This window comes from Indicator indicator, chromosome 9 (assembly GCF_027791375.1).
Source record: "Indicator indicator isolate 239-I01 chromosome 9, UM_Iind_1.1, whole genome shotgun sequence".
In the NCBI taxonomy this organism is placed as follows: Eukaryota; Metazoa; Chordata; class Aves; order Piciformes; family Indicatoridae; genus Indicator; species Indicator indicator.
The window spans coordinates 15,687,854-15,703,623 of NC_072018.1; the positions used below are offsets into that span (position 1 = coordinate 15,687,854).

The window sequence follows — 15,770 nt, forward strand, 5'->3', positions numbered from 1 at the left end:
TTTTTTTTTTAGTACTTTTGAAACAATATTCTTAAATAATTCAGGCAGTGATATCTAATATTTTTTCCATGTGATTGCAGAGCTTGTTTTATGCTGTTCTTCAGCATATATGACAACCTAAAGAACAAACAACATATATGACAACCTAAACAAGCAAAAGCTGTAGCTTGGGACAGTGAGATCTGATAAATCAATCAGAAAAAAAAAAAAAATCATTTTTGCTTTGCAAATTGCATACCAAACTGCAATGTAGTCATTCACAGGTTCAGTTTGGAGTAAGGTAAAGTTGATATAAATCCCATGGCCCGGAGGTACAATAATTAACCAAGTACAGTCTTTGGAATTTGGATATTCATCTGGGAATCCCGGGGAATAAACTGTACCATTTTGAGCAGTTACATTATAGCCACATGGAGCTGAAAAGAAAACAGACAAAAAATCAGTAGCAGAAACATACATTTTCATATTACAAATGGCATATCAAAGTGCTTCCAAATTCTACAAGCTCCACAGCACAAGACAATCTAAGTCTTAAAAAGCACGTTTGTCCTGGTTAGTGGCTCCTCAGAGACAAAAAGTATTGATATTTCTAAGAAATAATTTATCCTGAAGTCTTTCACATTTCATTTCTTGAAATCCATCAAAATCCACTGGGAATACTGCTTTTATATAGAATTCTTAAAACCATACTCTTAGAAAGGGACACCTTTTTTCATATTCAAGATTAAGAAACAAATAAAACAAGCATGTTTCCATACAACTGAACCCTAACTGAACTGGAAAACAATTCTGAAAAAATAAAAAAGCTGATTGTTCTTTCAGCACCCCAAAACTACTGTATTGCTGACAGTTTTAAGCCGTGTTTAATGGTACTTCAGTTGCAGTTTGTATGCTGATTATTCTTCTGACAAGTAATGTGAGGGTAGAGATACAAATTAGCATATACTTGCTGAATTCGATCTGTAGTCAAATTGATGCAATGGAAAGTTAGTTGATTTAATTTAAGGGTTGCAAATATGTAATAATGTGCTCTCTTTTGAGTTTCTGTTTGGGCAAATTGGCTGGTTATGGATGCAAGTGTGGAGCCGAGCAGACATATAGCCATTAGTGCAAACTAATGGGTCTCACTCTAATCAGTGAGACCATAATCTTATCTGTGGGCACTCAGCATAGCTCTGGAACTTCTCATTAGTTCTTACCATAAAGCTTAGTTTATTATTGTCAGGGTTCCTATTACTCTCCTTTAGACCCTCTTCATTGGTTTTTCAGCTTTCAACAAGTGACAAAAAAGGAAAAAAAGAAAGAACAAACAAACAAAACAAAACAATAAAAAACCTCAACCAACCAAAGAAAAAAACCACACAGAAAAAAGGAAAAAAATAAAAAGGAAAAATGCAAAAGGGCTGAGAAATGCACAAGAATGTCACATTTCAAGTATGGTTTAAAGCTGATGTACCACTGGGATAGAAGGATCATCTGGCTAGCTGAGGAGTAGCCCTTTTTTTTGGAAGAACCCTTTTAATAATCATTGGATTTATAGGACAAGCTAAGGAGGCTTTAGCCACTTCACTTTCTTCATTCATATCAGCACTAGCTACTATGATGTATTTAGCACATCTTCCCATCTTAGAAGAGAACAGCATCTGCTCCTGAACCACCCTTTAGTGCTACAGAACGCAAATGAGCTAAGGAAAATGAAAGGTTGGTTCACTCTGATTCCTCACTGTATGCACAGTCCAATGGCAGCTGGCAATGTCTACCAGGTCTGATGGTTCTATGAAGTAAATATGGTTTGAGCCCATTTTTTTCTCTAATCCCCTGCATTTATGCCATGCTCAGTTTGCATGGCCTCCAAACTCTAGTCTGTTCTCTCCAGTGTACACATGTTCACAGTTAAAAGGCTGCTTTGACAAGTATGCTTACGACATTGAAATGCACTTCCTGAGACTAATAGAGTAACAAGTGGAAAATCCTTTAAGTTCTAGCTAAGATACAGGATTTTTCTGACAGAAGTTTATACTTAAATATATTTTTAATTTATTGCATTTTTTACAGATTTATTAGTGCTGTTTATGATTACATACACTTTTTATTGTGCCTCTTTTATTCTCTAATACTTTACAAAGAATGCAGATTGATTGTATCTCAGTAAAGACAGTCTAATTCCTCTTATATCATTGTTAGCCAAGTGGGATCAATAAATTGTCTAAAAGAAAAAGAAGTGTTACAGGTAACAAAACACTAGTAAAACAAGCAATACACACAGCTGATACTAGCCTTTCTTTAAAGATTTAGAAGTCACAGAAGACAGAAAATTAAACAATTAACAGGTTACATTTCTTGCAACATGGCTCAGGCCTGTAGCTCAGTTAAATATTTCTTGAATTCCTCATGCCCTTTTCTGGTTTGACTAACCTAAAAGTTATTGAATGCTTTATGTAGAGAAGAATGTTTCCCATATTTCAAGATCAGTGTCAAATATACTGAATGTACATTCTTCAGTTAAACCCTGGAGCACCATTAGCCTCTTGTTATGATAGAAAAAAAAAAAAAGATATTTCAATCTATTTTATATCTTCTTAGCAGGCTGATTATCTGTAACACTACTTCAGTTCTGCGCAGTATATTTTTGTTACAACAGTCCATACAACACTTTTGTCAAAGCCTCTAAACGAATGTCAGAAATTTTATTTCCACACTTTTACTTTTTAGATGAAAATTTATGTTACATTGTACACTGCCCCCCTAAATCAGAAAAAAAAAAAAAGAAAGAAAATAAGATTCACATGGATTTTAAGTTAATTTCTGTCAGTATCATGTTTTCTCATAATCAGTACAACTGACAGGAATAATAAATCACTGCTGAGGAACATGATTCACAAAATATTTATGATTTATAAAAGCACATATTATTTAGCTGCTTACACTACAGCTTGGGATAAAGATGCCATTCATCAGCAAAAGCTGCATTACATACACACACACAAACAAGTAAACAAAAATCAGAAAGCATTGTGAGCTCTGAAGCAAAGTATTACCAGAAAGTTACCTTCACATCTAGGGAAATGGTAGTTCCAGTTTCGGTTGATTCCATGTTGGCATGTGAGAACAGGCTGACCTCTCAAAACATATCCAGGATAGCATTCAAATGATACCGACTGACCCACACTGTAATCAGAGTTGACTATATAGCCATTCAAAAAAGGGGGAGGATCAGGGCAGTTCTGTAACTCATAAGCTGGAAAAGAAAAGAAGGATTTTTTGTTGATTAGGCAGATCTCAACACAGGAAGTAAACATTATAACAAATTCCATACTGGATTGCACAATAGATAAACACTGGAATGTCAAACTCTGGCAATGGGGTAATTAACACATAGCAAAAAATAAATCATTCATTGGGACCATCCAGGTCTTGAAAAAGAAATGAAAAATTAGTTCTAGAGACAAAGTATAGGAAAAATCAATAGATGGGATAGAATGAACTGCCATCTGCATCAGAAACTTCCAGGCTCCCCAGGGAGGTGGTTGAATCTCAGTCTCAGTTGGTGTTACAAACATGCAGAGATGTAGTGCTGAGGGACATGTTTTAGCATCAGATTTGGTAGAGTTAGATGGACTCAATGATCTTAAATAATAGACTGTAGAGTCACAGCATACCAGAAAGATCAAGAAAAGTGACAGAAATCTACTAAGGATAAAATTAAATAAATATCCATGTTAAAAACTGCAGAAATGACTCATCATATTTAATGTCAAGGTTTATGTTTTCAAAGGCCACAAAACATTATTCAGATAAACATACTTAATTCGTGCATAATAGTGTGATGAAAATTCAGTGAGCTGTCATTAATAACACTTACTGAGATAGAAATACAATTTAAAACTACATATTTCCACATTGAAGACATATTTCCTTAGAATATTTAAATGATAAATATTTCCATAGAACACAAAAATGAAAGTTTTATGAAAATGTTATTTAGACTAATCCAGAAAACTTCACATAGACAAGATAGCACATAAATACCACTGAAGAAATAATTATCAAGAAGATGAATGACATTCTTTATCTCAACATTCCATTTACAGTTACGAAATACTTCTGTCAGAAGACAAGAAAGTTCAAATAAGAGCAGTAATACCAGTGGTCTTAATATTAACACATGCCATTAAGTCTAAGATCTAAAAATACAGTGAGAGAGATGAAGAACATATTCTTGAATAAAGTATTTGTTGGTTTTTTTTTTTGTTTGTTTGGTTGGTTTTTTAAGGTTAATCATTCCAATATGGACATGTTCATCCTACAAGTATGTATTTATTACTATCAAATACATGATTTAAACAAGCCATTTCAGCACAATTAAGCTAAACATTTAACTTAGGTGCTTACTTAAAGTGATGTTTGTACTTAATTTCTTTACTGAAGTAGTCATGCTATGAAAAAGATAGATTTATTTTGAGAATGCCTTCTTCTTTCCCCTAATTCATTCAGTGAATCCAGTGTTTGTAATATTACAAAGCTGAAAGAGGTATGGAGGTATGGGAAATAATCCAAACTGCTCTAATAAATCAGACTCCAATTCCCCTAAATAACAAAAAAATTAAGAAAAGAAAATGAAAATTTTACAACCAGAATTAATTGCTACTGGAAAGAAAATACAAAAAGTTTTATTCCACCTTAATTATGGTTCATTAAATTTTTGTGCTAAGTCTAGTAATGGCTCATTAATTTTTAATGCTATTATTACTCCTGATTTCATTATTCATCTCGTACTACTACGGATAACATCATTATTATCAACATTTTTATACAAATTAGAGCTCTAGGAAGATTATTTAAGAGTACAGGACATATTAAGACTAATATATTGAATTATGTAAAAAAGCTATTTAGCAAATTATATTAGCAATACAATAGAAGATTATTCTGGAGAGTCGGCAGATCTCACAGATTTATTTGACAAGGTGCAGCACTGCATTGTCCAATAGCTGACAATAACATGAGACTAAAAATAATCAGGAACACCTTGGGTGAAAAAGGAAATCCTGAAAATACATAAACATGTCAGTCCCTGTGATTTGCACAGCATTCCTTAAAGTCCCTTGGCTTGTTATGTAAAAAATAAAGCTTGACTATAAAAATTATAATTAGTATTTACTCAGATATACCTATATGCTTTTCTCCTGCTGTAATGTCAACACAGGGAAATTTCTAGTGTTTGTTCTGGTACGTGTAAGTATAGAACCTATGCCTAAAGCAGTTTACCATGAATTTGAAGGTCAGTCAGTTAGAGGTGAATGCACTTGCAGAGTATAATTGTTTGTTGCTTTGGTTTCTTTAAAACAAACAAACAAGAAAAACAGGTGCAAAATCCGAAGATATTTTCTGCATGTGACTTCTGATATAAATCAAATAGGTGACTCATAAATTATTGGAGTAACTGTAAGTCAGGTGATGCATCTGACTATGATATAATGATTTAAAGGCCACTCAGGGAATATGTTTTATAGTTTTAATATAAATATGAATTATATTCTTCTCTGTTCTTTTGAAATATGCAACTACTATACCTGATTTAACAGGGCAATCCCTTATTCAGTCATCACTATCAAATATTACCCACAAATCCTGATGTCACACTCACAAAAGAAAGCTTTTTTTATGAGCGTCATGCCCAAAGACTTGTTTGGTGTTGAGCTTGAAAAATGATATACTATTTCACAGCAGAAAAAGCTCCAGTGTAAGCCGGAAATGAAGACCAATGCAAAGGAAATCTGAGCAAAATATTTAATTCCTATGCTGGCAGCAGTCAAATATTGGATGAATGTATATGCATTTGGTAATTCAAGTACATCTATAACTACATTTTCTGAGACACAAGGCAATAAATACCTTTATTTTTATTTGACATTAAAATTACTCAATTATCAATTAATTTAACTTCTTTCTTGGTTCTGAGTTTTCTATCTACTATTATAACTATTAGGTTAAAAGCTAAATTAAGGAAATTCTTATCAAATTATCATGGTTTTGAGAACTTTTTTTTCTGGATTCTTTATATAAATATTTCCAAAATACTGCTACAAGATTCTGAATTTCCATGAACATACTTCTTTTGACAGTTACCTTTCATTCTCAGAATGCTACTACACAATTTTTATCACAGTATTTTATTATAAAGACTATCTAAATTACATTTTTAATATTTTGTAATACATGGTTTTGCTTTTAGGTGCATTGATTTTCCTCTATTTACGAAATAGGATAACATTTTACACTGTCAATGAGCTAGTTATGATAGCACTTTTGCTGTCAGCTGACAAGTTGCAATTGGGAGAAGCAGAAAGAAAGGAACTTATCTAAAAATCAAGTGAGTGAACAAAAAAATTATCATTCTTTGGTATGATTCCATTTTGTTCTGACCTAAATAATCCTACTCGACACAGCAGGGAAGAATAGAAAAGAAGAGGAATTGTGATCTTATTTCATCAGCCTTGTTAAAATATAGAATGATTTTCATGCATTAATATAATGGAATTCTGCAGTATGAAAGCTACCATCTCAATGGCAACCCCAGACTGGACATAGATCACAAAAGATTCTTTCAGAAGTTTGTTATGGATTAATAGAGGAATGGTGCCTGTAACAGGCAAAAAGATAAACAATTAAGTTGTGGTTTAACTGAAATAATTAACACAACTGTTAGCTTGAATAAGTCCAAGATTTCATCTGATTTTTAGACCATGACTTATGACAATCAGCCTAACTTCTGAACATACGTGTAATCTTCTTTGCCACAGCTGAACACCACATGAATGATTCCCTTGCCTCAGCTTCTTAACTGCTGAGCATACAAAGTTGCTCTAATGGGAAATAAATAATGTTGGCTAAATAAGTTTCCAGTGATATGCAGATATCGCTTAAATATTAGAGAATAAGTTAAAGGTAACTAAATCTGCCTGACATAGGCTAAATATAGACAATCATAACATCATAAAATAATAGAACAATTTGGGTGACCCTACTAACAACTTTATTGCTTTTATGACAGCAAATACATCACATATAGCTGAGCCTATAAAGAACATATACCACTGAGGAAGGTCTTGTTATCACAAGGAAACCCACACTAATTAGAACCAGAAGAAGGACAATATACAGAACACATACCACATGCCTTCACATTTTATTTATTTGGCATTTCTGAAATTTACCACTATTTTGTCTTTCCAGTTATCTGTTCAATAACAATTACCCTTGGCTGCTCAGAATAAAAGTTACACTGGTATGATGTTGGTGAGAGTATTCCCTACTGACAGAATAAAACTTCACAGGCAATAAAGAGATGGGAAGCTCTTCATGGGCAAGCTTTGCTTCCACTGAAGGTGGGGAAGAAGGGAATAAGCAGATGCATGGTGCTTAATTGCTCACCAGGATTAACCCACAATACATATATTTTTATACAAACATATAGGACTTTATTTATATATATATATATATATGTAAACCTAAGCAAGTTATCTAAATTAAGAGCACATAATAAGATGATATGTATCTCACAAACTGCAGTTAGATGAGATTTCAGTAAGTCATTCCATTTTACTAAACTATTCAGGTTCTACAAAGAGTAAGATTATTTTAACTTTTAATTAATGATGTCTAATTAACTGTCACTACTGGAAAAACCACAACAACAAAAAAATTCCACACACAAAACCAAACAAACAAATGAACAAAAAAATTTGAAGAAAAAAGCAAAAATATAGGAATTATAAAAATTTTCACCTGAATATTTAAAATAACTCCTTTTGTTACATTAAATAATATAAAAATACATAAATTGGAAGCAAGATAGTTAATATGAGCAGTCTTGTCAACTATCACTACACCTGGATGGGATGGAAAGGATTATCAGCTATGTAACATTTGGCAAACGACACCACCTTGGGTTCAGATTTTTACATCAGTAAAATAAAGATTCCATTTCAACACAATTTCTGTTGTAAAAGACATTCAAACAATGGATCAAACAATCCACGGATTGAAAAATGCTATAAAGGTTACTACATACAACACTTTAATATGTCTAAAATATCTTTTTAGAATAAAACCCCCTCAAAATTAGTTCATTGTGCTAGTTCCTACGTACCTTGGTATGTCAACTTAAATCCTTGCCTGTTTTCCGAATGATCACTGTAAAAATGGACAAGTGTTTCATGAGTAGTACTTAGCAAGGGTGATGGAAGTTCTGTTCCACTAAATTGTCCAATCATGGAGCTGGTGTGGTAAGGTCCGTTTTGAATTTCAAGGAAGTCATGATTGGCTTCAGTAGAGAAATTCAGAAACTGAATGTGTGCACCTGCAGCATTAAAAATGGGAAAAAAATTAAACCCAGAGTTTTTTATGGCTTGTGTTGCTCAATGGTGCCACATGCAAATACAAAAAAAAAAAAAAATCATAATGATTCTTATAGGCACTACATTTATATTTTAGTCACCATTCAAAGTGTGATGCTTAAGTGAATAGTTGCTAAGTGTTGCAAGCATTTGAGCCTATCATAGAGGCTTAGATCAGCTCAGTACCCAGGAAAGATACTAATAGAGTACCCTTCAATGGTAGAAATTTACCTGTCTATGGATTCACAGGTTCATAGATTGCATTGGGTTGGAAGGGATCCTCAAAAGTCATCTTGTTCAACCCCCCTGCAGTGAGCAAGGACAGCTAGATCAGGCTGCCTAGAACGACATCAAGTCTGATCTTGAATGTCTCCAGAGACAGGACCTCAACCACATACTGGGAAACTTGTTATACTATTTTACCACTCTCATTGTAAAGAGCTTCCTTCTGATGTCCAACCTAAATCTACCCTGCTCCAGTTTCAAACCATTGCCCCTTGCACTATCACTACAAGCCCTTTTAAACAGTCCCTCCCCAGCCTTCAAATACTGAAATGTAGCTAAAAGGTGTCCCTGGAACCTTCTGTTCTCCAGGCTGAACAGCCCCAATTCTTTCATCTTGACTTCACAGGAGAGCTGCTCCAGCCTTCTGGTCATTTTTGTGGCCCTCTTCTGGACTTGCTGCAGCAGGTGTCTCATGTTGGGAGTCCCAGTGCTGGACACAATTCTCCAAGTGAGATCTTATCAGCACAGAGTAGAGTGACAGAAAAACCTCTCTTGATCCTCTGGCCATGCTTCTTTGATGCAGCCCAAGATGTGCTATGACTTCTGGGCTGCAAGTGCACATTGTTGGCTCATGTCCAGTTTCTCATTTACCAGTACTCTCAAGTCCTTTTCTGCAGATGTGCTCTCAATTTCATGATCTCCTAGCCTGTATTGATATTGAGGATTGCCCCAACCTAGGTGCAGGATCTTGCACTTTACCTCATTGAACTTCATGAGATTCTCCTCAGCCCACTTCTCCAGCCTGTCCAGGTCCCTCTGGATGGCATTCCATCCTTCAGTCTAGTCAACTGCACCACTCAGCTTGGCATCATCTGCAAATCTGCTGAGGGTGCACTCAATCTTACTGTCTATATCATTGATGAAGATATTGAACAGCACTGGTCCCAATACAGAACCTTGAGAGACACCACTTGTCACCCATCAGTGCCTAGTTCCAACTATCTACTCTACCTTGTTTTTTTCTGGATTCAATCACCTCTACTTGCCTCCTCTTCCCTCCAGCATGGGCCAGTGTATCTTTAGAGCACTTCTCTCCTCTGTATGAAACACTGTAAGGTACACTGACCTCCAGACTGGTGACAGGTAATTACTCAAGATCATTTACCTCAAACCATCTCCAGAAGTCAGGTGAGTAAACCAGAACATTCTCACAAAATGAAAGGGAGAGAGAGATGACTCCCAAAATGCTAAACAGTTGGAAGTATAAGCATAATCTCATCAGAAAAGCTATTTTTAAGTTCTGGCACTACTTCACATGGACTAAAGACATGGAATTCATGTTTCTGAAACTGTGTGTGTCTAACATCAAAAGAGGAATGGAGATGAACTGGTTCAAAAGCCAATTAGTACCAAGTAGCTTTCAACCTCACTGTTTGGCTCTAGCCTTGCTCTGATTATGAAGAACTAGCTGGAATATAATAAACCAGAATTACTGAACAAACCAAGTGTAAAATACCCAATGCCTTAATTCTCTGTTTGACATTCACATTTAGCAGTTGAGACATATTCCTCATTCCAGGAGAGTATCCTATAAGGGAAGCCATTCACTCAGTCATTCTCTGTAGCTCATTCGTTTGCCTCTGTGGTTTGATATCTAATCACTTTTTTATTTTTCTTGCTACAGGAGAAACTAAATAAGTTACCAAGTATACTGATTGTTTCAGAGCACTTATAACAATGTGGCATATTTGTCTCTAGTTAATTTCTCTCAATGCACGTGGAATGGGAGATATGAAAATACTATCAAGAGAAAAGTCTCAGTATCAGCTGTCTCTTGTATCTGATACAGTCTGACTTGAGTGAAGTTACTAATTTCAGAATGCTCTCAGGATTTAAGATACGGTAGGACACCAAGCTTCTTGGAAATATCTTAAGTATCAGCTTTTAGTGGTTTCCTAACAGAGACTGGATATCAGCAGCATAGAAATGTTACAAAATTCAGCAGCCACTTAACTTTCTGAAGTGAGAAGAAACCAACTGAATTGGATATATTAATGTAGACCCAAAATCACTGTTTTGGTATTTAAATAAAAGCAACCTACTGTTCTGAAATAGTCTGATGAGCCACAGAGTATCTTTAAAAGGGAATCATTTAATTCCGAGAAGGATTTTATATTATTAGTTTTAAATATTTAGTATAAAAAATACTGGTATTTTAGAAGTTTAAAAACAAACAAACAACAACAAAAAAAAAAAAAAGACAAAAAAAACCCCACCAAAACCACAAATACATTTACTAGTAACTTAAAAAAAAATAAACTACCTAAAATAGCCATATTTTAGACATAATCATATTTTTTTCTTAAATGTTTTTCAAAGGTGCTAATTTCAATTACAGGACATACTGTACACATCACTCAAGCTTTAGGTTCATACAACTTACAATTGTCAATTTGATATGTCAAAGAAGGCATTTTTACATTAAAAAGTTTCTTACATGAAATTATACAGAATAAAACTGATAGCTAAGAAAATAATCCGCTATCTGGTCAAACTATAATTATACTACTTTATGCTCCAATCTCACCAGGACTTCTTCTCTCACTTGAATAGATTGTAAATAAACAGAATTCCAAGCTGAGTTAATATTTTTTTGCAGATGTTAATCAATTAATAGCTGTCTAAAATCATTGCAAAATCACTGCAAATCACTTGCAAATATGTACTTTCTATCTGTTTAAAATATTTGGATTTTAGTAGTGTCCTCTTTTACAGGATTAGTGTATTCTCATGCAATGAAGAGAGCACTAGAGTTAGGGACATATTTAGTTTCCCCAATTGTTGGATTGTTTAAGCACACATGTGTGCTTGCACTGAGTCAACAATGTCATGGGTTTCATTCAATTACAAAGTTTGAATAAATGACCGGGAATAAAGGAATACTTACTGACAAATAAGGTCTCTGAAAGGTTACTTATTTAGGTGGAATTTGAATCAATCATTATATGTATATGAATGTTTATGTGCACAGTACTGATTTCTAACTCATTCAGTATCACTTTAAAATCCTTCCAGAATAATACATTATTCAAATTTGGAAATATTTTCTACATTTCAGTGATTTCATGTACTTAATTCTAATACAATACAAATGGGTACCAGGTGGAACATAGAAGATTTCACCTCAACATGAGAAACTTCTTGTGATGGTTTGAAACTGTCTTTTTAATTTTCTCCTTGCAAAGTTCAACATAGAGAAAGTGAAAGAGAGTAAATAAGTCACTATTGGGTGTAAGAAATCAAGATACTGATTGTTCTAAACACTTCCATTGGATAGATAGAAATGTTTAAGAACTATTACCCAAAACAAAGTAGGCACTCTGCACATTCTGCGTTCTGCAGTGGGGGCAGTTGCTGGGCTGTCTGGCTGCTGTTTCTTCTTCTCTTCTGGCTGAAGATAACACGTACTGACCTTGGCAGCTAAGTTAACAACTTTCTGCTCTAACTAACTCTGCTTTCTGTCCAAGATGGGCCTGGGGGGGGGGAAGCTCCTGGGAGGGGGGGCCCTTTGGGAAGGGTCCCCTTTGGGAGGAAGCAAAGGGAGATTGGTTGTTATTTTCTGTTGATTGTATATATTTATAAATGTTGTGAATTTTGTATATTTGTACATATTCATTGCATTTCATCGTAGATTGTAGATTCTAATTTGTAAATACAGCTTTCATTTGCTTCCAGACTGGGCTAGCCTGGTTATTGTCGGTGGGGGGGAATTTCAGCTCACACTGACACACTTCTTTACAGAGAGGGTGACAGAACACTGGAACAGGCTGCCCAGAGAGATTGTGGAGTCTCCTTTTCTTAACAGATTCAAACCCTGTCTGGATGCATTCTCATGTGGACTACCCTAGGGGATCCTGCTTTGGCAGGGCAGCTGGACCCGATGATCTCTGGAGGTCCATTCCAACCTCTAATGTACTGTGATACAGAGATACTGTGAATGTAGTTAAACAGCTATTAGATATGCAAGCTCAGCTTTTGTATGTTTAGAATTACCACTACCAGAGAATTTCCAAGAAGGGAAAGGGATAATAATAGGATACAAGACATCTGTGTAATTCATAAAACAATTCTTTAAACATTGTTTAAAGAAAAACAGCAAGTCTGAGAAAGACAGATGACTGTTTTGTCACTACTTATTGTAGTGACCTAATTAAGATGGCATTGCTCCAGAAGAGTTGCTTATAATTAATAGCTGTAGAATGCCAAATTAACCAAGGATATCCTGTCTATAGTTGTCCTAAGGCTACAAGGATATCTAAGGCTACTAAGGCTATCCAAAACTGTGATGGATCTGTTCTACCAGGGCACTATTCTAAATAATAGCACAGTACTTCTACAAATTAATTTAGTAAAATTCTCTGTATGTAAATAGAATAGCTTACTACAGAAATCTCTCTTATGAATGCAAAGAGAAAATACAGAGAATAAATTCATTTAGAGACACAGGTATAGTGAATTTAATAATAAGCTTTAAAAATTAATTTTCTTATTTGAGCATTACCATTTAATTCACAGTATGGAACATGGTCTTTAACAGCAAGAAAAGTAATTCTTTTATTTCTGAAACTGATAAAGATTATGCTTTATCTATGCACTTAATATGTATGATTACCCTCTCAGATTATTAGTTATTTGTGAAGACATCGTTTGTGTGAAAGCAGTTTTAATGCAAACCTAGAAAATTTCTAAACTGACAAAAAATAGGGGCTTCATATATAGTTTTGGAATGTTTTTAACAAAATTCACAGTGCTAGAAATGAGAGTTTGTCCACTTTCTTGGAACGTAAGAAATACTGTTAAAAAGTCACTTGAAGTACAATGAAAGGTCATCAAACAGAAGACCATGACAAAATTTAGAGGTGACATTACCTGTTTCACCTGATATATCTTCATGCAGCAGATTTCACTTTATCTGAAATAAGTTTCTGAGATAGACTGAGTTTTACAAATAACAAGTTGTTTTGACAAAGATATATTTTTAAATTGCCAACCACTTTCAAATTAAAAGATAGTGCATAATTATGTAAAGGTCTCACAGTACATTCACTGAATAAAATCTATGCTGTACTAGAAATTAGAATGTTCATATATATATATATATATTTAATTCTGATGATTATATATAATTGCTTTTCAAATGCAAGTTTACTTACCATATCCAATAGGCAATGAAATTTTCCATGTACAGTCCAAGTTACTAGGATAATTTCCAGGAAAACCTGGGCTCAAGATGACACCACTCATGTTTGTCAGTGTTCCACCACACTTAGCTATTAAAAAAAAAAAAAAAAGTCACTCTATCTTTTAATAATATTCTTTCTTAATATTTGCCATCAAGCAATTTAAAAAAGTACTGAAATTCATCACAGTCAAAACACTCCTCACGAAGGGCAAAAAAAATAAGAAGCTGGAGCAAAACGCTTACTTCATTCAATATGTTCACTGTGATTTTATTGCAAATGGGCTGTTGCACATATAGACTGGGTAACTCATTGTCTCAGCTTGCCAGTTATGGTTATAAACTACTGCTGCTATGTTGGTGCCTTCTAGTTCCTTCATAATCAGAGGGAAAATTTTGAAATCAAACTGAATTCTGACACTGATCCATGAAAAAGCTGCAGATCTACTAATTAAGATAGCTAAAACACATCTGAGTTAAAAAACAACAACAACAACAACAACAAAAAAAAACCCCACAGGACAGACTAGCTACATAACAGAATTACTGCTTTCTTCCTGTCTGTATGCTTTTGTTCAGCAATTTCATGTGTTTGGAATTTGAAAAGCCATTTGCACCATTTAGGATAGGACAGACCTAAACTGCAAATATGTGAAATAACTTGAAGTGGCTGAATTTATACCTTTGCAATGACAATAATATCAAATTTAAATCTTGTAATTTATGTTTACTGTTTGAGGAATAATTACTTTAAAGCCTATGTGTCTTCATGCCAGATATTAGAGTGATGTATGGTCCAATAACAGTATTGTGATACTGTGATACTGTGCATAGTGATAATTTTACTGAATAAAATTAAATATTCTACTGTTTAGACCATGAAATAAGTCTCAAACATCTTAAATATCTTTGGCTCCCTGAAATGTTTAATATATTATTTAGTCAAAAGAGTGGACTGTTTTGCATTTCTCGAAAAAAAACAACAGTTTGAGTTGGCTGCAGGGGTGGCAGAGATCATGCATCAAGGGTTTGTTTGCATTCTTGGGTCTATTTTAGCATTCAGGTCAGTGAAATTTCATGAACTACATGGAAAGAAAAATAAAAATAAATCAATGACTACAATATTTGTAGGGAGAAACTATGGTTAACATACAAGGTGAAACACAGGATTAACACAAAATCCATTCCACCTAAAGTCCAAAATTACATTTCTATAATTGATTTAAAGGAACTGTGGTGCTTTCATAATAATCAGAAATGATTGCTTCTGTAGAGCTGACGATACGAAATAATTTATAGACCCAACTTGACAAGGAACCTTTTAAAACGTTTCATATTACCGTTCTTTGATATCATCCCAATCTTTTAAATTCCTCTTAGATATGAAACTCAAAGGAACTGCTTTTGCTGACTGAATATTAGAGTTAAAAGCATTCACTGAAGAATGTATTTCAAAGATGAAGTGAAAGAACATTATGACGGAGCTGTGCTGCTTTCCCCTCTATTCCTTGAAACATGCAAGCCAAAAGATACCAGAATCTTGACTCACTTAAACTTTCTTTAATTAAGAAAACTATATAGCAGAACAAGATTATTATTTACATAGGGAAAACTCATCTGTTGGGTAAGGTCCTAGTGTGCTTTAAAAGCAAGTTATTTTTAGCTTTGCTTTTTAACTCAGCATCATTTAAAAGCTTTGTCAGATGAAAAGAGCCAGCCCTTCTGGACACTCTGAAACTCTGTTTCACTCCACCACCCCAAACAACTTGGCCTCAGAGCTGCTCTCCACTGCCAACAAACTGCCTGTTTCTTTGAGAAGCCTCCTGCATGACCTGCCTTGTTACTGAGAATGTTCTCCAAGCTGAGCATGCTGCAAAAGCAGCACGTTAACTTCCTCTCCCTTTTGA

At 34.4% G+C, this 15,770-nt stretch overlaps 1 protein-coding gene across 1 annotated transcript in view; it reads right to left on the reverse strand.

Moving 5' to 3' along the window:
* The window catches only part of CSMD1 (CUB and Sushi multiple domains 1), a 948,047-nt gene that overhangs the window by 95,891 nt on the left and 836,386 nt on the right, over window positions 1-15,770 (reverse strand). The window contains exons 40-43 of the mRNA XM_054383599.1: window positions 13,838-13,954; window positions 8,153-8,362; window positions 3,050-3,238; window positions 239-416 (exon numbers count right to left, since the gene is read on the reverse strand). Coding sequence (XP_054239574.1) covers window positions 239-416; window positions 3,050-3,238; window positions 8,153-8,362; window positions 13,838-13,954 — 694 coding nt within the window. The remainder of the gene's footprint in view (window positions 1-238; window positions 417-3,049; window positions 3,239-8,152; window positions 8,363-13,837; window positions 13,955-15,770) is intronic.